At 34.6% G+C, this 22,684-nt stretch overlaps 1 protein-coding gene and 1 pseudogene across 1 annotated transcript; one reads left to right on the top strand and one right to left on the bottom strand.

The window, feature by feature from the left end:
• Positions 1–15,915: 15,915 nt before the first annotated feature.
• Positions 15,916–18,857, top strand: LOC112755816 (uncharacterized protein OsI_027940). Its single transcript, XM_025804115.3, has 6 exons — positions 15,916–16,240; positions 16,913–17,099; positions 17,480–17,636; positions 17,732–17,769; positions 17,863–17,920; positions 18,408–18,857. The coding sequence occupies exons 1-6, from the start codon at positions 16,236–16,238 to the stop codon at positions 18,533–18,535; spliced, it is 573 nt and encodes a 190-aa protein (XP_025659900.1). The 5' UTR covers positions 15,916–16,235; the 3' UTR covers positions 18,536–18,857.
• A 781-nt stretch (positions 18,858–19,638) lies between these two features.
• Positions 19,639–22,025, bottom strand: LOC112755807 (sm-like protein LSM4; annotated as a pseudogene).
• Positions 22,026–22,684: the final 659 nt, after the last annotated feature.

Below are 22,684 nucleotides of genomic sequence, written 5' to 3'. Positions count from 1 at the left end.
CGTATTTATTGCTTGCCTTCCGGTTGGCAGCACGTTATAAGGCCTTTGACAACGCTCTCTATTATTCCTCCATTTGCTGCCATTCTCTGAGCATCATGAAAACTCATTCGTTAAATAATTTGATATGTTTGACTAAATTATTATTTAACGATTTCTAACGTTGAATTTGACGTAAAGAAAAAATATCATCATGAAATTATGTCTTTACCGATTCCTCCATTTTAGCTGCATGAAGATCAACCTCCATATGGGTTCTCATAGACAATGCATCTAGAACATGAAGCTCCAACCAAGTCAAATCATCAAATCCAAAAGTCTTAAGTTCCTCCCATAGATTCTGAAGCTCATTACATGCATCATCATTCATATTCTCCACACTCGTGGTGTCAAGAAAATGCAAAACTCTTCCCAAAGCAGTGAACGACCATTCAATAAACTTCTTAGTTCTATTCCTCTTCTTCTGATTTTCAATAAGAATAGGGTGATATGAACACGCTTCCTCCAATAGTTGAACAAATCTTTTCTCTACTTTGCATAGATCCCTGAAATCCACTAACTCAAAAGAAGACATGATACCCTTCATAATCAAGTGACTGTGATCAGTACCATGCTTCTTGACTGAAGCCTCAGCAATAATAGTGCAAGTATCATCCATAAGATACCCATTTTCATGAAAGTTAAATAAAGTCAAGAATTGCCGGCGATCAAAGGAAGGAAGTTTTTCGCGGTTGTATTTTCCATACCCATAATTCCCTGCCAAAAGTGAAGTCATATGATAATTAAAATGATAAAGAAAAGTATAGGGTACCAACATATCATCTGCCAACTTCTGCCAATTCTTATTTATATTTGTGTTTTATGGAAGTGTGTTCATAGATGTGTCTAATAATTAATATATTTTAAATACATATATAAAGAGACACATCCAGAAAATATATCTATAAAGACATTTCTATTAAACACAGTTATAAAAAATATATTTTTATTAGACACATCCACGAACACACTTTCATAAAACACAATTATAAATAAGAGTTGGCAGAAGTTGGCAGATATGCTATTGGTAACATAACGGAGCCGAAATGATAAAGTTCTTACAATGTCTATAACAAAAAACAATGGATTAAACAATCTAAATTTATCTTATTTAATATTTATATATTATAGGATAATTTTTTTATTAATATCTTTTTGTTATTAAACATTTTTATTATATATATATAATTTAGGGTTGTTCATATTTCATAATATGATTCATTTACTGAAAATTAAGGACTAAGTCAAAAAATCAGCTGATGAATTATTTATATGATTATAAAATAAAAAATAAAAATATTAATTAAGGATTTATTATTGAAGTATATATTTTATAATTGATTTTTCTGTATAAATAAAATGGTTAGATATTTATATATTTCTCAATTCTTATTATTACGTGTTACAAAATATATATACATAAATATAAGAATCTTCTTCTATTTTATTAAATTCTTATGTTATTTTTATTTGTTATCTCATTTTTTTTTTAGAAAAAAATTATTATATTTATTTTTTTTTAAATTAGTTATACTTATTTTTTTCTAATAAAATCATCTAGAGATTCTGATTTTTTTTTATCTTATTTTAAAATTAAAATCAGTTTAATAATTAGTATAAATAAGTAGTATTGTTCTTTCATATAATAAAACAACAACATACAATAAATAAGTAACATTATTCTTCTATATGATAAAACAACAATATATAAAAAAATTTATTTATTTTTATTCTTTCACAATTTTATTATTTTTAAAAATAATTAATAAATATTAAAAAATATATTTTATATTATAGTATTAAAAATTACAATATAAATGTTTTCAATTTGATATTATTGAGAGTGTACATAGAAAGTACCAATACGATGGGAGTCCAAGCTTTGCTGGTGATGATTAAGTATAGTAATTTGGAAGTTAGTAGGATTAGTGTAGCAACCACCAGATAAACTATGACTGTCCCCAACACACAGGTACATTGTTAAGCGTTTTGTCATGTACCCTTGTCCTCGTGGATACAGAAGAATTCGCCTAAAATCAAATCAAACAGATTATCCAAACATATAGACATACATATAAGCTACAAATATTTAAGTTTTTTGTTCCAGTGGTTAATTGAATATATATCAAAAACAGAAATATTAGAGAATCAGTAAAAATTATTATTTTTGACAAAATATTATTTAAAAGTGTGGACTACTAAAAATATATTTTTAGATGGTTAGACTAAAAGAATTGAATTAATGATCGAATATTTGTGTAGTTTAAGATAATGTATTTTATATTTTAATATATATTCTATATTAATAACTGATTTTAATATACATTCGTATAATAAAATATATATGATTGAAATCAATGACTAAAACCACTAAAACATCATAATTTCTGAAATATTTAAAACGCTTCTCATAGATATGTATAAGTATACCATGGAGTGTTGTCAACCAAGAATGTCTGGGAGTACAACTTTTCGCAATTCAATTTTGAGAAGTTGATGATTGTCCAAGTGAACGTCACACGTTCCCTCATAGTTCTTTCGATCCTTCCTTCTTTGTCATCAACATACTCCGGTAACTCCATCTTCTCTGTGGTTGAAATTAGTTAGCATAAGGGAATGTTAATAAAAAAGAGAAGAAAACATTGCAATTTTTTTTTTTTTTTTGCATTACTTGCCTTCCATTTCGAGGTTGGCACTGTATTGTTTGAAGCACTATATATATATATAACTATTCTGGTGGCTGATGTGGAATATCGTCTCCTCAAATCTCTCCCGTTGATTTTCTCAAACCTCCTTTGTTTAACAATTTCCAGTGGACTAAGCCAAAGTAGTGAACACTACTAACCACATGCCTGGAATAAATATTTTTGGCAACCATTCTGATAAAATACATAAAATATTTTTTTTAAAGTTGTTTACGTGTCAGGTTGTTAATAAATATATTTATTAAATCAATTAATAATTTATTTTTTAAAAAATTAAAATAAAATTGGTTTATTATATTAACAACAATAAATTCAATTGTTCATATTATAATTATCAGATCCGATTCGATTCAATTTATTTATATAATCTGAATCGAATCATGTTTAAATTCTTTAGAAAAAGATAAATATATCCCTAATTTTTTATTTTGTAGACATTTAAATTCCTAAAAATTAAAAAATACAATTAGATTTCGGACAAAAAAATATCCTACCCCTAAGTCCTAGTCCAACCTCTCACTAATCTCTCAATCTGACAAAAAAAAAAAAAAAATCCTAGCACTCAAAGTCTCCTTAGCTTCCTCTTCCTTTCTTCATTAAAGCTCGAGCTCTCTCATCTCTTACTCGCTAGCTCTCGCAATCTCAAGCTCTCTCCCTCTCTCGTCTCTAGTCTCGCACTCAAAGTCGTCATCGCTCTCTGCATCGCCAGTGGTCATCATCTCACACGTAGTCTCATTCGCACACCTTCCCTAAGCTCGTTGTCGCCGATGACAGAAGCAGGTCTCGGGATTGATCGTTGTTGTCGCTCCATGTCTCCTCACTGTCTCGCACTCAATCGCACGCCTTTTTGCGCTCGTCGTCGCCGGCGGTAGAAGCAGCCATTCCCGAGGCTGGTCGTCATTTTCGTCTTCTTGCTTTGAGTCTCGCCGTCAGCTCCCTTCGTGCAACCAGAAGCTGGTCCTCAATTTGGTGAGTTCCAATAAATTTTTCTGTTCTTTCTTTTTCAGTTTTGTTGTTGTAATTCATCTTTGTTGTTGCAATTTGTTGCTGAAAATATTAATGATGTAGTTTTTTTTTGTTTTGCTGAAAATTATCATTAACATGAATTTGTTACTAATTATCACCACTGAATCTTGAATAATTTGTTGTTAAAATTATCACTGAACTAGTTTCTTTGTTGCTTAAAATCATCACTAAGATGAATTTTTTTACTAATTATCATTAGTGAACCTTGAATTTGTTGTTATCTTGCTCAAATAATTACTTAACTAAATATTTTTGTTGTTGAAAATTATCACTGAGTTGAATTTGTTAATAACTGAACTTTAAATTTATTGTTGTCTTGCTGAATAATCACTTGTATATGAAAATGAATATTAAAAGGAGATCTCTGCTATATATTATTATTATTTCTCCTTTTTTTTGAAGATTTATTGTTTAATATCATGCTTAATTATGCTTAGAGCAGGACCGATTTGCATTATTGTTCATTTTTTTCTATGATTTACTATTTGTGATATGTCTTTGGTTACTACAAACATTAGCTAAATAGATATGATTCATTGGTTAAAATATTTGAGATTAGTTAGTACTTGAATTTCTAAAGAGATTTGAACTATGGATGTAATTGAGTTTGAGAAAAAATTGTTTACAGCAAGTGATCCTAAGGTATAATGATTGAATATATTTTTAATGATTTAGCGGCAATTGGCTAATTACGTTGACTATATTGCCTCTTTTTAATTCTTATATTATAATCTTTATGGTGGTTTAAAAATTATGATGGATGATGTTTTTTCTGGGTTTGATCAGGTTATGATGAAAAAAATGAGGTTTGATCAAATTTAAAAATAGAGGAATGTTAGGGAGTCAGTAGAATTTGTGATATATAACTATCAATTAGCCATAATAAACATTTTTAATGGTATGAGATGATATCTAACGGTGTAGGATTACTCATTTTTCTTTTGATGGTTAAGTGCTGGCCAAATTTTAATAAAAGTGGCGGTCCCTAAACTTTTCCTTAAAGATAAATATCAACAGTCAACAGGATCGGATCATCTTGGTAACATTATCGTTCTTTGACATGAATTTTTTTCGTTGAATTAATGTTCTGATGAACATTTTACTTAAACTTACTTGACTTGAGTCTTGAGGTGTGTAAGCTGAAGATGAGATCAGATACTTTAAATTTTTTGTATATGTTTCTCTAATCTGGGTCTTTCTCTTTTTATACAAAAAGGAAAAAAGAAAGTTTATCAAAAATTTTACTGTATCAACCTCTTCTTTGATTGTGTTAGCTTATGTAAAAATACACCTCTTATTTTAAGAAATCTTAACCCCTCTTTTATTCTTAGCTTCTATACTTTGTATGATTTAGTAGAGTCTAATTACTTGTAACCAAATGCAATTATAAGATCATTGTAAACGATTAAGCCATCTTAATCATCAGCTACATAAAATCTTCTGGGTTAGTGTGATAAGCAACAAATAATTGATCAATAAACGCCACATATTCATAAATTTGAATTTATCGGCTAACTTTGTCAATGGAATTCTGTTATATTAGCTTTATATGGTCAATGTTTTTTTCTTAAAATTTAATTGTAACAACATTTTCATCTGTTGGCCTATAATGGACTCAAGTCTTTATGTTAAATGTGTAAGTAACTTAAAGGAAGTAAAAATTATAGTTTTGTCATCAGTTATGCTTAAGTCCGTGATAGTTGAAATTTAGTGACACCCTAAGTTAATGACGCTTAATAATCTTGACGTAATTAGATGTTGAATCTTTTGTTCAATAGCACATGGTAGGGTAAAGTTGCTAATTAGCCAAGGTCGCAAAATTGCTTCAAGATAATTAAGAAAGGAAATCGTTAGTATTTCAGTTTTTAAAATAATAGATTTTTTTATTATATTATCTTTTTTTAAAAAATATTATAATCATGAATGAACAATATAATTTAGTTGTGATGGTTTTAATGTATTAAAATTATTCAGTTAGCCACAGTTAAGGTAAAACAAATACTACCATTTATTTAAGCATGTTGATAATGAACTAAATTTAGAAAATAATATACTCGCACATACATATATAAAGTTGTATGCTAAGTTGCTAACTCTTTTATAAAAATATTTTCTATAAAAAATTTTAACTAACTTTTATAAAATAATTGCTTAATATTTTTAAAATTAGAAAATAAATTATTATTAATAATATAATAATTTGATTTTTTAATTTAAAAATAAATAATTTGTAAAATTATAATATAATTTATATAATTTAAAAAAGATATAATTAGTAATAAATGAGAATATTATCTTTCTCCTAATAATATAATCATATGAAGCTCCTTACATGCATCATCATTCATATCCTTCACACTATTACTCTTAAAAAAATGCAAAACTCTTCCCAAAGCTATGAACGACCATTCAATGTACTCTTGAGTCTCGACTTCTCTTACTCTTCTCATGATATTTGATACCATAACGGTAGTTAAAAATAGTTCCTCCAATTGTTGAACAAAATACTTTTGAATTTGCATAAATTCTTGAAATCCTCCTTAGTATCCAAAACCTCGGCAACAACAATGCAAGTATCATTCACAATCAACAAACCCTTTGCTAGCTAGGGTCATAAAATTTATCTAATTCTATACCGAATTGCACTTCATAGTTGGAAGAACTTCAGGGCAGTATTCATAGGAACTCCCTGGCAAAATCATATACAAAATTATTGAAGTTCTATGATAGTTAAATTCATAAAAACATTTTATTATATATTATATTGGGCAAAAAACATATATAAGTCAAGGGTAGCCAGAAATTACGTGAATCCGCCAAGTTAAAAATTGCTTCATCAATCAACCAAAGCACTTCTCTATACAATTCAAACCAGCTTAGTTCGAATTTCATTTATATATAATTCGAACCGAATCAGCTCGAATTACTTGGCAACATTCACACTAATTCGAACCAGGTTGGTTCGAACTTAAAACATACATAATTCGAACTAGATGAGTTCGAATTATATAGGTGGAAGCTAACCAAAGTAATTCGAACCAAGTAGGTTCGAATTACTAATAACTAATTCGAACCAGGCTGGTTCGAATTAGTTAGAACCAGACCTGTACATATATGGTGTGAACGTGAGTATCTCTCATTAGAGGGATAAGATGGCTAGTGAAGAGAGTTTCATAGTGTTGGTTCACCACAGAGGATCCATTAAGAGGAAAACTCGTTCTGGTGTGAAATTCACTGATAAGGATCCTCTGTGTATGATCGTCAGGCCTACGACTAGGTATGAGGACCTTGTTAGCTCTGTATTGCTGAAACTTGGTCTCGAAGATGTGAAACGGGTTAAGAAGTTTTTCTATCGCATTCCAATCACGGTGCTCCAGGAAACCGTTAAGTATGATTGTTTCACGATCGGGAGTGATGAGGACTTGTAGGTCATATTTCATTGTCGCCGGCAGTTTCTAGAGGTGAGGACACCAGAACTGTTGGCAAAGTTGGTTGACGTGGTATCCAACTCGGGGGGTTCGAACCGGAATACCACCACTTTAGCCACGGTAGCCGGTTTTAGCTCCAGACCTGCCGTTGCTTCTTCCTCTGTCCCTGCGTACGAGCCACCCGTCCAACCTGTTGCCTCCCCTTCGTTCGCTTTTGATCTCAACGGCAGTGTAGGCGACGAGGTCGGAACAGGGGAATTTCCACGAATCTCTTTACAGTGTGCTACACCGGCTGGGGTTGGAAATGGATTTTTGGATGATCCAGAGGACGATGATGTCGAGTCGGATATGATTGTTGATGACAGTGGCGATGATGTCGGAGCAAGTGAGCCTGCTGGGGCGGGCGGTGGTTCTAGCTCTGGCACACAGCAGTACCCTCCACATTTTTCTTCTTTGGACTTAGATGCCATGAGGCAGGAGGGGGTTCCTGGGCAGCCGGCTGGATTTGGCGCTAGAGATGGTGAAGGGTCTGCAGGTCTGATAGAATTTCAGGTTGGTCTGCAATTTCAGGATAAAGATGAGGCCCTGTTAAGTGTGAAGACTTACAGCATCCGTCGAGGGGTACAGTACAAGGTCGTGGAGTCTGACTATCGCCGATATGTGGGCAAGTGTTCTGAGTTCGGGAATGGGTGCACATGGTTGATTTGCCTGAGTCTCCGACAGCGCAAGGGCCTTTGGGAAGTCAAAACGCTACAACGGACCGCATACGTGTCTCGCCACCTCCATCTCTAGCGACCACAGGACTTTGGATTACCATGTGATATCGGCATTCATTATGCCAATGGTTAGGGCTGATGTATCCGTCAGCATCAAGGTGCTCCTAAATGCCACCGCCGCACACTTTGGGTTTAGGCCGACGTATAGGAGGGTCTGGTTAGCCAAGCAGAAGGCTGTTGCCCTCATTTATGGTGACTGGGATGAGCGTACAACGAGCTCCCAAGGCGGGTGTTAGGAGTCCAGTTGACGATGCCTGGTACTGTTGCAGTCCTTAAGACGAGTCCTGTTCGTATCGGTGCACAGCTGGACGAGTCTCAAGCTTATTTTCACAGACTATTCTGGACGTTTTCACTATGTATCGAGGCATTCCATCATTGCAAGCCCCTAGTTAGTATTGACGGCACCCATCTCTATGGCAAGTATGAGAAAACGTTGCTTGTCGCGATTGCACAGGACGGGAACTCCAACATACTCCCTGTGGCATTCGCATTAGTCGAGGGTGAGAATGCTGAGTCGTGGGCCTTCTTTCTCTCCTACCTGCGTGAGCATGTGACACTGCAGCCGGGTCTGCTGGTTATATCGGATAGGCATAACGGCATCAAGGCCGCGCTTGAGGCTCCTAACAGAGGATGGTTACCTCCGTCTGTATACCGGATATTCTGCATTCGACATGTAGCGGCAAATTTTGCCCTAGCCTTCAAGGGCAAAGACGCAAGGAGGCTACTTATGAATGCGGTGTACGCTAAGACCGAGGTCGAGTTCCATTACTGGTTTGATATTCTGAGGTCTAATGACCCGGCGATGTGTGACTGGGCGAACCGGATTGAGTATTCATTGTGGACACAGCATTGTGATGAGGGGCGTAGATTTGGACACATGACGACGAATATCTCTGAGTGTGTGAACTCAATCCTCAAGGGTGTCAGAAACCTTCCTGTGTGCTCGCTAGTGAAGGCAACATACGGAAGGTTGGCCGAATTATTTGTTCGCAAAGGGAGAGAGGCTGAGGCACAGCAGGGAACCGGACAACAATTTAGTCAGCACTTGGTGAAGTGTATTGATAAACGAAATTTAGCATGCCGATTTAGAATTCAAAGATGAATATGATCGTGAGTATAGTCTAATCGACACTTAAATTTCATACCAAACAATCCTACAATCTATATCCGAGAGTACTAGTCTCCCGAGTCGTCCTCCCTTGGAATTGCCAAAATGTGCATCTTATTGATTAGAAAGCTTTGTTGGGATTCTTTGAAGGTTTTAGCAAAGTAGTAAGAAAAAAATTATCAATCATTAAAAGACTTGGCTTAGGATTGGCATTAGAATTTCTATCCTTATAGTTCTTTCAACGATGACAACAATTAGGCTATGCCTCATTTAGTTATCCCCTAGGTGTAGAGGAAAGTCAAATGAAAATAATCAACTTGAGTCACAAGTCCTAGCTTCACCTCATAGGAATCTAGCTTTAGTGCACTCCAAGTCAATTAGCAATCCCTAATTCCAAATCAACAATTGACACAACTATTCAACTTCTTCTAATGGTCCAATCCTATGCCAAGTGAGAAATTTCTACTCCATAACTAGTTGACATTTTATCAAACATTTGATGGACAAGAAAGAAAGTCATAGTAAAATGAGAAGAAAAGTAGAATTAAAGGTATTGCAACACAAGGAACTAACAACAAGCATCAAAGAGCAACAATGAGGATCAACTTCTCAAAGTATTGATGAAATTCAAAAACACAAAGTTGAATTCTAGATCTAAGAGAATTTAGCAATTACAACTACTACTTGAAATTGGATAAGTAAATCTATGACATGAGCAAAGTAAAGTGAGAATTGCAATGGATCTCACCAAAAAGTGAGTGAAAGTTCAGAAATTAGATGAAGAAGAACCCTAGTGAGAGCTTGAGATCTCTCTCTCCTCCCTCAAGAGTGTAACTAACTACCCCCCCCCCCCCCCCCCAAAATATCTCTAATCTAGAAAATGAACTAAGTGTCTTTGACCCTTGCTCCTCTGGTCTTCTTAAGCTTTTCCGCCAAGGCATTCCCCAAAAATGGGATCTCCAACCAACTCCACGCCTAAGTCACGTGACTTCTAAAAAATCACATTCGAACATCGGCGCGCATGCGCAAGGTACGCGTGCGCGCCACAGATGCATTTTGGAATGTACGCGGAGGCGTGACGTACGCGTGCGCGCCCAAAAAGATCATGGCTTAGCCGCTACGTAACCCGACTCGTGGCTCGACTCTTGGCTTCGGCTTCTAGTTGTTCTACCCACGCGGACAGGTCAAGTGCGCGCACGCGCCCATGCTGAGATTTCCAAGGCTTAATTCTCTTGCTCCCTTCCTTTGCTCCCATCCTCCTTCTCTCTTCCGGTCCATCCCTGCCCTATATTCTGGAACCACTTAACACACGGGTCACGGCATCGAATGGCATCAAGAGAAGATTAGAAATGTATCTATTTTAGTGCAAAATAAGTATGTTTTCATCCATGGGGAAAAACTAGGAAAGGAATGCAAATTCTTATATTTTCATACAGAAAGTGTGTGGAATCATTGATAAAACCCCTGAAATCGGCACAAGATAAACCCTCAAAATGGGGTTTGTCATGTATAGAGGCCAACTTGAAGACGGCTCGGTGCTTCACGGTGACTTTGTATGACAGGGATAACTCCGAGTTCACCGTCGCAGAGACAACTCCTACTGGTTCTTTCTCACTGGGTAGCTACAGAGTCTCGCTTGCATATCAGACATGTGACTGCAGATACTTCCAGGCACTTCATTTCCCGTGTCCCCACGCACTGGCATGCTGTGCCTATTCACGGCTTACATGGGAGCCTTACGTCCACCAGGTGTGTATCGTCTTAGTTCGGTCTTCAGTGTGTATCGGATGGGTTTCACATCTCCCATTCCAGAGGGTTTCTGGCCACCATATGATGGGCCGACTGTCATCCCAGACCCGAATAAAAGGCGTGCGAGAGAGGGTCGTCCGAGGTCCACTCGGATACGGACCAATATGGACGAGGCAAACCCGAACCGGCCAAAGAGATGTGGGCTTTGTCGGCAGCCCAGCCACACACGTCGGAGTTACCCACAGCTCCGAGGAGCAGAGCACACACGGGGACATGATTAGGTGTATTGCTAGCTTTGGTACTTTTGTTATTTCAATTTCGCGTTTAGATTCCAGTATTATCGGTTTTCTTATTTGTAGTTGGTAAGTGATAACATTTGTTAATGTTAGTGCGATGTACTGTGAATGGGATCATTATTGATGAATATGTTTTGTTTCCAGAGTTTTAAATGAAATGTATGTTGAATGCACACCGGAATAACAAACTCTACGAGTTAAATTAAGACATGACGTAGAAACTATGCTAGTAACAGAAATTAGTGTTTTGAACGAATTGTGAGTATTTCGAACCAACCTGGTTCGAATTACTATTTGATGCAATTTGAGAGTAATTCGAACCAAGTCGGTTCGAATTACTTGGGGAGTGGTTCACGTGTGTAATTCGAACCAAGCTAGTTCGAATTATGCAATTTGTAGTTTGAATCAAGTTGGTTCGATTTATATGTTAACGTAGTTCGAACCAAACTAGTTCGAATTACATAGTAATGTGCTTTGGCTGATTCGTGAAGCAATTTTCAGTTTGGCTGATTCAGGTAATTTTTTTGCTCCCTTAGCTTATTTCTGTTTTTTGCCCTATTAGATTCTCTAAATTTTAAATTTTTACTTTAGAGAATAAAGTGATATCTCACCTTTAAATGAGATTTTTTTATATTTTTTTTGTTCCACCTATAAAATAAATGGTGAGATATCACATTTTATCTTCTAAAATAAAATTTAAAATTTAGAAGATCCAAATCCATATATATATATATTGAACAAAGGAAACTCAACACAATAAAGTGGAGCAACAAGGATTCAAGCACAATAAAAACAAGACATAAAACACAGATAACAAGTATAATCCGTTGTCATCTCCAGCATTGCCATCAACAACCAAATGGATCAACTCCACACCATTCCCTATAACTCGAAAATGACATAATCTTTACACCTTCAACACTTGTCTCTGATCTCTGAAATACTCTGCTATTCCGCTCCAACCAAATGTTCTACATGACTGCAAAAAAGCCTATTAGCCATTTCTGGTGCTCCGACTTTCTGCCTGGTACTCCAGTCCAACTCTCGAAGAATTCTTTAACGGTCCCAGAATAATGGCCCATGCTCTATCAGCATACTTCAACCAAGCACACCACACCTGTCACGTAAACTCACAGGAAAAAAATAAATGATGTACAAATTATATATCCTTTTTACACAAAACACATATATTATCATTATGATTAATAATGCGCAGTCTACTCAGCCTCTCTTTCGTGTTGACCCTGCCTACTAAAACAAATCATGCAAATAGTTCAACTCTTGGAGGAACCAAGCCATGCCAAATCGAACTAGTGAAGCTGTAACTCATGATATCTTCTGAAAGAATCTCTTTCTGCAGCACCTGCACAAAAGAATTAGTAGAAAAAATACCTTTTTTGTCAAATTTCCATACAACTCAGTCCTCTCTATCACTCGATAATCGTACACCCGTAACCGGTCGTGAAGTTGGTTGAGTAACTCTAACTCCTATTAGAATAGTTCTCTCCTCCACTGGAAGTTCCATACCCACTCTACCACATCCCAAAAGCCACAGTCCCCTATTACGAAACCTTGTTGATTTGAAACAGAGAAGAGTCTCGGAAAACTATCTTTCAAAGAGCCACCTTGTAACCAAGCATCCTCCCAAAAACGAGTGCTCCTGCCGTTTTCCATCTCCATAGACAAACCACTGATCATCTTGTCTCTTACCTGTTGCTCCTTGATATTAAGCTGGCAGATATCTTTCCAAGGGCCCCTCTTGATGGCAAGGTCTGGCTTGACAACATTACAGTTGGGTCCAACTGATTACAAGAGCATAAAACCTTCTTCCACAGCGGACAGTCCTCCTTTGAGAAGCGCCACCACCACTTGAACAGAAGCGATGCATTTCTAATTAATTAGAGCATCTCCCACCTCCAAGCCACCTAGCTTTTTCAGAGCTTGAACTACCTCCCATTTCACCAGTGGTATACCATAATTCCCATCCTCTTTACTCCACATGAACCTTCTCTGAAGTCCAATTATCTTTTCTGCAACCGCTTTTGGCATCTTGTACAAGCTCAAGTAGTAAACCGGCAGACTATTGAGAACGGATTTTATTATTTCCTGTGGATAGAATAAGATTGTGTCATCTGCAAATTGGAGATGCGACAATTCTATATTGTCCCTTCCCACCAGCAATGAAAAAATTCGTCCATTCCTTACAGCCTCCCCCACCATCCTGTGCAGAACGTCAACGACAAGAACGAACAGAAAAGGAGATAGAGGGTCTCCTTGTCTGAGTCCTCTCTCCATCTTGAACGGCTTGGATGGTGACCCATTGATCAACACTGATATAGACGCTGTAGTCACACATTCCTTCACCCAAATTCTCCATCTAAGACCAAAGCCCATCTTCTACAGCACTATATCCACAAAGCTTCACCTCACTCTGTCGTAAATTTTCTGAAAGTCTAGCACTATAAGGAACAATTGGAAAAGAAAATGAACAAAACATACCTTTAGGTCAATTTAGTCTTTAAAAAATTGATTTTTAGAATATTCAAAAGTGAATTAAATAAAATCTTTATTATATGATTACAGTCTTCAACATGAACTGCAATTCGCGAGTCGATTCAAATTGCTCATAAAAATAGATGAATCGAACCACTAAAATTAGGACTTGTTTAGAAGTAGATTAATTTGACTTAATTTACAGCTCTATAGTAAATGAGTACGATATTAGCTATTTATTTTTTGTATATAAAATTTCTTTTGGTTCATATATAATGTTTTTTTAATTAATTAATTTTTTAAACTTTAAATAATTTATTATCAAAGTATATGAATGCATAACAATTTTTTTTATTCGTATGGATATCAAGTAAAAAGAATTGCTAAAATTATATAATAATTTTTAAACAAAAAATAAATTATAAAAAGAGAATCAAACGAATCAACTCGTTTAATTCGTTAATTCGAATGAGTCAAATTAAATTGATGTATTCCCGATATGTGAACATAAGACGTAACGTCAATTTCTCATGAAGTCAAACAGTTTCTTCACAGTCTTGGACCTCCTTTAATGTCAGAATCGGAATCCGGATGGATTTGGTGGCCCGCATCACTAAAAGCCTATAGCTCTCGAGAAGGTTATCGTTGGCTCCTGACAAAGAAAGTGAATTCGATCGAAAATAGCAACTGTGGGTGGATTTGGCGCCTTAATTTGCCAGAGAAGATAAAGATGATGATGTGGTTGGGTCTACAAAATGCGCTTCCGACAAATGCCTTCCGGTTTAAGCGTCATTTAACTGATTCGGACAGATGTTCGAGATGCAATGCAGATCTGGAAACAATGGAGCATTGTCTTAGGGATTGTGAGAAATCAAGATGCATTTGGCAAATGTTGGATCCTTTGCTTATTGATTCATTTGAAGATACTCTCTTGGAATTTTGGATTCGGAAGGTCATGCCGGGCAATGAGGCAATTGTAGGGGCCGGTCTTTGGTGAGTGTGGAGGCATCGTTGCAATAATATTTTCAATAATAGAGATCAGTGGTCAAACTATAAGGTTGTTGCTATGGCTCGGATTACTGCTAATGATTTAAGAAAGTCTGCCAGTACCAACCGTATAACTTTCAAGGATCGAAGGAGGTGGAAACCTCCAATAGGTGACACTTTTAAAGTTAATTGTGATGCGAGTCTGTTTTCTGATTGGAACATAGCAGGAATTGGTTGTGTTATTAGAGATTCTAATGGGCGTTGGATTTCGGGTTGTTCTAGTAGCTATCCTCCAGGGCCTATCGTCAGATGTGGCTTTTTGCTGTTTTAAGGGGTTTGATTTTAGCTTTAGATCATGGCTTGAGAGATATTGTGTGCGAAACAGATTCTCTTGACATTTTGCACATTTTAAAAAATCCGGCAAATGGGCTAAATTGTTATGTGGTTGATATTCTTCAGAAGATACAGGAGCTTCTATCAAGACCTTGGGTTGTGGATTTTGAATGGATTACCCGTGATGCTAACGCTGTGGCAGATTGGCTGGCGAGATATGCGGTCAAGACCAATCCAACTCATGTTATTTGGTCGGAACCTTGTGATGAGTTTCAGCATCTTATGCTTGTTGATTTAGGATAATCTCTTTTTTTTCTTTGTTTTTTTTTTTGTTTAGTCACAAAAAAAAATTGATGTATTCCCAACTTGTTTAAAATACGGATCAATTCGTTTTTTTAAATTTTAGCTCGCTGTTCACAGAAAATACCATTACCTATCATTGTAGTTCTAGCACTTTTTAATTTTAATATTAAAAAGATAATTATATTTTACATTGTTATTAAAAATGAATGTGTTTCACTCGGCCGTGGAGATTACATTCCAAAAAATCGAAAAGTTAATTCTCGTTCACATGAAATTAGAATATTAATTTTTTAAATTTTATAAATCTGACCCACAAATTTTTTAATTTTAATTTTAAATTTTTTTATTTATAAATCTGGCCCACTAATTTATTTTACTATAAAAATAAAAAATTAACCACTCATAAATCAAATCCTTCAATTTATACACTATAGAATTTGAACTTATCACTCCTGACCCTCAGATTTTAATTAAAATTTTGTCTAGTCTCAAATTTAAATCTCAGATTTAATTTTTACAATTAAAAAAAAATCACTTCCATATTAAATTGAAACATTCCGTCATCCATGACCAACGATGATACAACAATAATTTCCATTACTGAAAAAAAAATAATAATAAATAAATAAATAAATAATAATTTTTTTTAAATAGAGTTTCGACAAATTAGTCTTTATCATGTCGGATTAGGAGATAACAAAAAAAATTTCATTGCTGAAAGAAAAAAACAATCTAGTCCTAGACATACCTTTTTTGAAAAAAAAAAATAATAATAATAATAAATAAATTTGGTAAGCACAAGGAGCATATTCTAGAAGGTACTTAACCCGAGAGAGAAGAAGAAGAAGAAAGAGAAAGAAGGTGTAGTAAAGTCTAGAAGTGTCGCTCAACAAACAACATAAACACACTTTCTGTGTTCCTTCTTCTGTCATCAAAATCTACCTTACTCTTAATTCTTCTCAAACGTAGGGTTTTTGTCTCTCTCTAACAAAACCATGAGGTACTTTTTTCATTTCAATTTTATTTATTTACTTTTTATGTTCATATGTATGTTTAAAAGTGTTAATCCTCTGAACTTAGCATCTTAAGTTTGATTATGATTAGTGATTATGTTGAGTAATCATAGTTTTTGAAATGGAAACAGGACACATGTTAGTTAATGGTTTATACCACTGAAGTTTGCATTACTTTGTTCATTTTTTATTATATTGTAAAAGTTTTCTCTTATTATAACTCATTGGCAAGTTTAGGAAGTGTGATTTTCTATGAAGAGTGTGGGAAAATATGATTGTGGTTTTTCAATTACTAGCAGCTATACATGCCTTTTTTGCATTGTCAAGTTGCTGAACATTGATATTGATAATTTTGATTTTTGTTGATGTTAGTTAAATTTTAATCTTAATTTGTTGTGCTGCAATTTATGTTATTGGGATGAATAGCTTTTTTGGTAGTTCAATTTATAGTATACTATCTAGGTTTCTTGCATGCATTTTGGGAATTTTCATTTTTAGGGATCAAATTCTTCCATTTGCATCAGCATTCATGTAGTGAATCAGAAAGTTGAGTATTGTGATTGATACTGTAAAGGAATTTATACTTTTAGTAAATACAAATTAAATCCTTTTGATTTTTGTGTTCTGATCGTGTTTTTTACATCATTTGCTGTGTGCAGCCGTCATCCTGAGGTTAAGTGGGCTCAAAGGCTGGACAAGGTTTATATAACGGTTCAGTTGCCGGATTCGAAGAATGCGAAAGTGGACCTAACTCCAGATGGTACTTTCACCTTTTCGGCTACTGCTGGTGCCGAAGATCATCTGTATGACTTGATGTTGGATCTCTTTGACAAGGTTAATGTAGAGGTGAGACTCAAATTTTCCTATTTATAGATAGCAATGACATATCTATAAAATTTACCGTGTAAAATTCTTTTATGATAATCAGGTGTGACCATGTAGGTTAAAGTAGTTTTCTTTGAAATGGTTGATGTGGAAGTTGATTCTTCTTGTCTATGCATCATCATCTACTTAGATATTAGTTTAAGAAACTAAACTAAAGTATTGCATTATCTATGATGTGCTTGCACTTTAGGATGATGTTTGTTGTTGATGTAATCTCCATGGAGTACATGTAACATGTTTAAGTCTCTTTAATGTTTTTGAAATTTGTCTAAGAAATTTAGTGTTTTGTTAATTGCACTAGAACTATTTTTGTTTTTCAATGCATATTCTATTGGTTTCAGGAGAGCAAGATTAATGTAGGGGTGAGAGGCATATTCTGTGTGGTGGAGAAGGCAGAGAAAGGATGGTGGAAAAGGTTACTACGAGGAGAAGGAAAGCCTCCGCATTATGTGAAAGTAGATTGGGATAAATGGGTTGATGAAGATGAAGATGATGGTGGTATGGACATGCCTAAATCATGTTATTAGCAATTTTTGAAATTCTCTGTTTCATGGCTGCGGTTTTCTGACCGATTATCCTGTTTGTTTGCTTAGGTCTTGGTGATCTAGACTTGGGAGGGATGGATTTTTCGGTATGCAATGTGTTTGGATGAATTCATCTGTTTGGACACCCTTTCTTGTTTGATGTAATCTGTTCTAAATTTTAATTCTATTGAATGCTGCAGAAATTTGGTGGGATGGGCGATGATGCAATGGGTGATTTCGATGATGACGATGATGATGGTAAGTATGCTGCAAAATTAGCATTTGATATTTGGTGTGTGTGAAGAACTTATTATACATCATCATTTTAGAAATCATGGGTATGTGTGAACTTTACTCACTAGTATTAATCCCCTAGAGGGGAAGCCAATGAATCATGAAACTAACTTGAATTAACTGATTGAATTGCCAAATTCATCTGGGAAGAAAAGGTTTTGTTGGTTTTATAACTATGATGCATATGATACTATATTTGAGGCCAAAGTCAGTTGCCGTTTAGGATTTAAATTGGTGGATCTACCTTTTTTCATCGGCCGCAGAATATGATCAGTTTTAGTATCATTTAGGGAGTGTCCTAAATGAACCAACATGATCAATGGCTGTAGAAGGTGCATCGTAGCATTGTTCTCCCATTCTTAAGGCCTCAAGTATGGTACTTTAGGGTTTTCGTGCTTTAGGATTCGTTTATTTGGCCGACTGAAATATATTTGTTTGCCAATTATAATAGAGCAAGAAGTGTCGAAGCCCGGAGGACAGGAGACTAGTACTGAGAAAGAGGGAGCTTCCACGGCCGGAGATCAAGATGCTGCTGGGGAGGCTTCAACAGAGAAAAAAGAAGCTGCTCCAAGCACATAATACCCTTTCAGTTCAAGATCTTCAACACCTGATGATGCTTATAAGCATGCAGTAGATTATTTCAGTATTGTAGTGTGAATTGATAGTTCTTGAAGTAGAGACATCATATTACCCCTGTTTCTTGACCCTAAAACATTGGTGTCTTGGTGAGTAGTGAGTGCTATTGGCATAGTTAACGACTTAACATTCATTCTCTCTAGCTGAAGTAGGATATTGTACAAGTGAGACTTTTTTTTATTTCATGAAGGAATTTGGTATCAGAATATCTATATAATATTATTCATCATGCTGCCTATTAATTTTCATGGCAACTGTTGATGGAGCCGAGTGTGTTTATTATTTCTCTTTCCTAGTCAATGACCATATTGTTTATAAATGTTTTTAAGGCCGATATTAATTGGATTCTAGGATGTGAAAATTTTGAACATTTTCAACAGAAATAGGATTTGATATCTGCTTTATCATCTTACTCTTGATATTATGCTGATTTAATACTCAATAGAACATACCACAAGAAAAATTTTGTGGCTATTAAGAGTTAATATTCAATTTAACCCATAAAAATTGAGGTTGAATTCAAATTGATTTAAAATTATAATTGGTTTAATTTGAATAGTAAAACTTATAATAATAACTTTTGTTAGTTCCTAAATTAATTTTCATGAATAACATTTGATTTTGGACGTTAACTTATTAAGATTTAACTTATTAAGATTTAACTTTTCGTCTAAATTTTGTGATTGAATTGTACTAGACCTCTGATATTCTCACGAAAACAACCATATAGTCAAACTTCAGTTTACTCTATCGGACCTCAATCACATGGAATATGAGCAAAGAATTCAAATCACAATAAATTAATGCGAATTTTGATTACAAATTTCGGAGTTCAATTTGATTATATTGAAATTTTAAGAATCAAACTAAATTGTCCCTGAAATTATAAGGGTTAAATTGAGTATTAACTCAAAAATCATATCTGAATATTACCATGTTTCACTTTCATTCATCATTTTAATCCTCAAAATATTAGTTTTATAATGAAATAGTTTGTAAACGAGTGACTTTTATTAAGTACCATAAAATCAACTTTTGAGGTATTCTTTAACATGAAAAATGTGTAATTTATCTCCATTCAATGCCTCAAAAGTATGAGAGAAGTAGAACATCAATTCAAGAACTTAACCATACCATGCCTCAAAATCACTAGAACAAACAATTTAAGTTGGACCACCCAAACATTTAGTGTACAATGGGAAGGAACATTTCTAAGCATATGAATGATGGGGTGGATGTATTCTATTTCAACATTTAACATTATCACCATCATCACTTTGGTGAGTTCTTGTAATATCAGCATTTTCGCGACTCTAAATGCAAGAACAAAAAACACTGGAAACCTACAACCAAGAATGCAAGGGAATCACAAACAGCAATCTGTTGAGCAGGGATCCGATGCCTCTAAAACTAGCAATTGGACCATATGAAGTAGTTCCATGTAACAGTTGTATCAACCTCTACCTCTCCCTGCACCTGCGGAAGAAGAAGAAACATAAATTAATTAAGATAACAAGGACTACACCAAAATTTGTATTATAACTGATCCTAATATGATATCTGAAAGTTTCAGGAATTTTAGACATAGTTTAAGCTTTCAATCATAAGTTGTATTGAACCAAAATACACCATAATCATACATGCATTAACTTCACTCGATTATGACTTGATCGCTAAAAATCATGTTTTCCTTGACCATCCAGACAAGGGAAAGCAAGATTTGTAAGCATATATGTGGAAGTAGTATAAAGTAAACAGATAATACCACAGATCCCATGAACTCGTTCATGGGAAATTCGAGGGATAAAACTTAGATAATGAAAAGTTGCTACATGAAATGCAGAGAGTTTGGAATGATGTAAGGGATGATTTACCTCTGTTACCACCAGGCTTTCCACCTGGACCCCCCCTGCCTCGGCCTCCTCCTGGCCCTTTAGCTCCACCTTCGTCAAGGCCACGGCCCATTCCTTTTGCTGGCCGTCCACCAGGACCATCCTCTCTCCCCCTTCCCCTTCCACGTCCAACACCAGGCGGTTTGCGATCTGAAAAAGGTGATCACAATTAAGGAGTTTCCAGCATATTTTTCTTTAGAAGAAACCTAGAGGACTACATGAATAGCTTATTCAACTCATTCTATATGTGTAAATATAACTTGTTTAAACTTTGAAGTGATAATTATCTTTATTTCTTGTTTATTCCCCACTTTGATCACCCGTACGACTTAAATATCACTACAAAAAATGAGCTAGATGTGGAAAAAAAGGCTCACCTCCACGGCTCTTGGTTTCTTCCTGAACTTTGTCAATAACCTAAAACAACAGGCAATACAGCAACATCAGGGGATGAACATATGCATGAATCATGTCATCATGATCACGAATTCCAACATAACGTGAAAATCACTGCTACAAACCTCATCAGGAACTCGAAGATACTTGATTGTGTTTCCACGAATGTAGCATTCCGGCATTCGCCAAAATCTATCTCCGTCCTACATAACCAATTCCAATGACACATTATAAAAGATTTCAGAGCACACAACATATCACGATGAATACACAAGAACCAACAGCAAAAGAATAATACTTTAGAGGTACAAATGACTTCTCTTAGATGGATGTTCATCCATGTATCACAATTCACCAAATGCCCGTTATAAGTCTCTCCATTTTTCAGCTCCACCAACTGTTCCAACAGAAACATATAGTAAAAATCAAAATATAAAACATAAATAACTACTTCAGAACTCATATATACAATGATACATGATTTGCTGACACAAACGCTAACATGATAGTGTATCAAAATCAAACAGTATCTCTGCAATTTACACTGTATCACATGAATTAGGTAAACATAGAGCAAAGGCCTCGCAGACACTCACCATTGGGTGACCTTGGGCAGTCTTCAGAAGAGAAAGGGGCAGCTGAAAAAAAAAGGAGAAGAAAAGAAAGCAATCAGAAAACGAGAGGCAAAATAAATTAGTAGACCGCAGAATGCAACCCTAATAACAGTGACCCAATTGAGTTTTTCGGTGAAAGATTAGATTTTTAAGTACAAGTTATGATCTTGGGATGTGGGAATCAAAGAATGAGATCTGGGTTAATGGGTTTACGGAAAAGGGTTTATACCATAATAAAAATAAGAACTTTGGAAAACATAGTGAGAGAGTGTGAGAGAGAAAAGGGGAGAGTGAATTACCATGTCGTGAATCGACGGTGGTTGCGGTTTAAGGTTTGATTATGCAACAGAGAGCGCTTTGAAGGTTTTGAATATACGAGGAGCTGAACAAGCGAAGGAGGAGAGAGTTGGATGAAGCTGTTGAATTTGAGATGCTAAAAAGAAAGTTTTTTTTGGAACAGAGTTTCTGAGCATCAATTTGAAACTTCACCAAAAAAAAAAATCTGTCAATGCCGATTTGACTTTGGCAACCTTTTCTTTTTAGATAAAAAATAAAATATAAGATAAAGAATAATTTTAAATAAAATAGAATAAAATATTTGAGAATTCCATAATTTATGAAGTTTAGGACTAAAACAAACAAAAATCTCATAATTTATATAAGATTACAGCAAACCAATATTTTTAAGTCTTAATAAATTAATGAAAAGAATAACACGTATTATATATATATATATATATATATATATATATATATATATATATATATATATTATATTTTTTTCTTACATTTGTGAAGTTATAGTTCATGTAATCGACACAATTAAAAAAAATCAAAATTAGAATGATAAATTTTAATCTTACCTATTCATAGCATGAATTATTAAACTTATAAAGATTTAAAATCCAAGATTACAAACATGACAAGGATACATTATTATAATTTACTTTTCTAACTCAAATAAAATTATCCAATTTGATTTATTATGTTTTTTATATATGACATGATTATTTATAATTTTGATACTATTTCACTTATTTTTCTTTAAAAATATATTTGTTTGGATTCTGTAATATACTAATATGACATAAGTTTATTTAAAAAAATAAAATGACATTTAACAATGATTTTTATAAAAAATTATATGAATGCAAAGTTATTATTTGTAATTTCAGTAAGTGATCATGTGT

The sequence above is a fragment of the Arachis hypogaea genome, chromosome 2, assembly GCF_003086295.3.
Source record: "Arachis hypogaea cultivar Tifrunner chromosome 2, arahy.Tifrunner.gnm2.J5K5, whole genome shotgun sequence".
In the NCBI taxonomy this organism is placed as follows: Eukaryota; Viridiplantae; Streptophyta; class Magnoliopsida; order Fabales; family Fabaceae; genus Arachis; species Arachis hypogaea.
The sequence above is the reverse complement of the archived record's forward strand: the minus strand, read 5'-3'. Positions and strand labels throughout refer to the sequence as shown.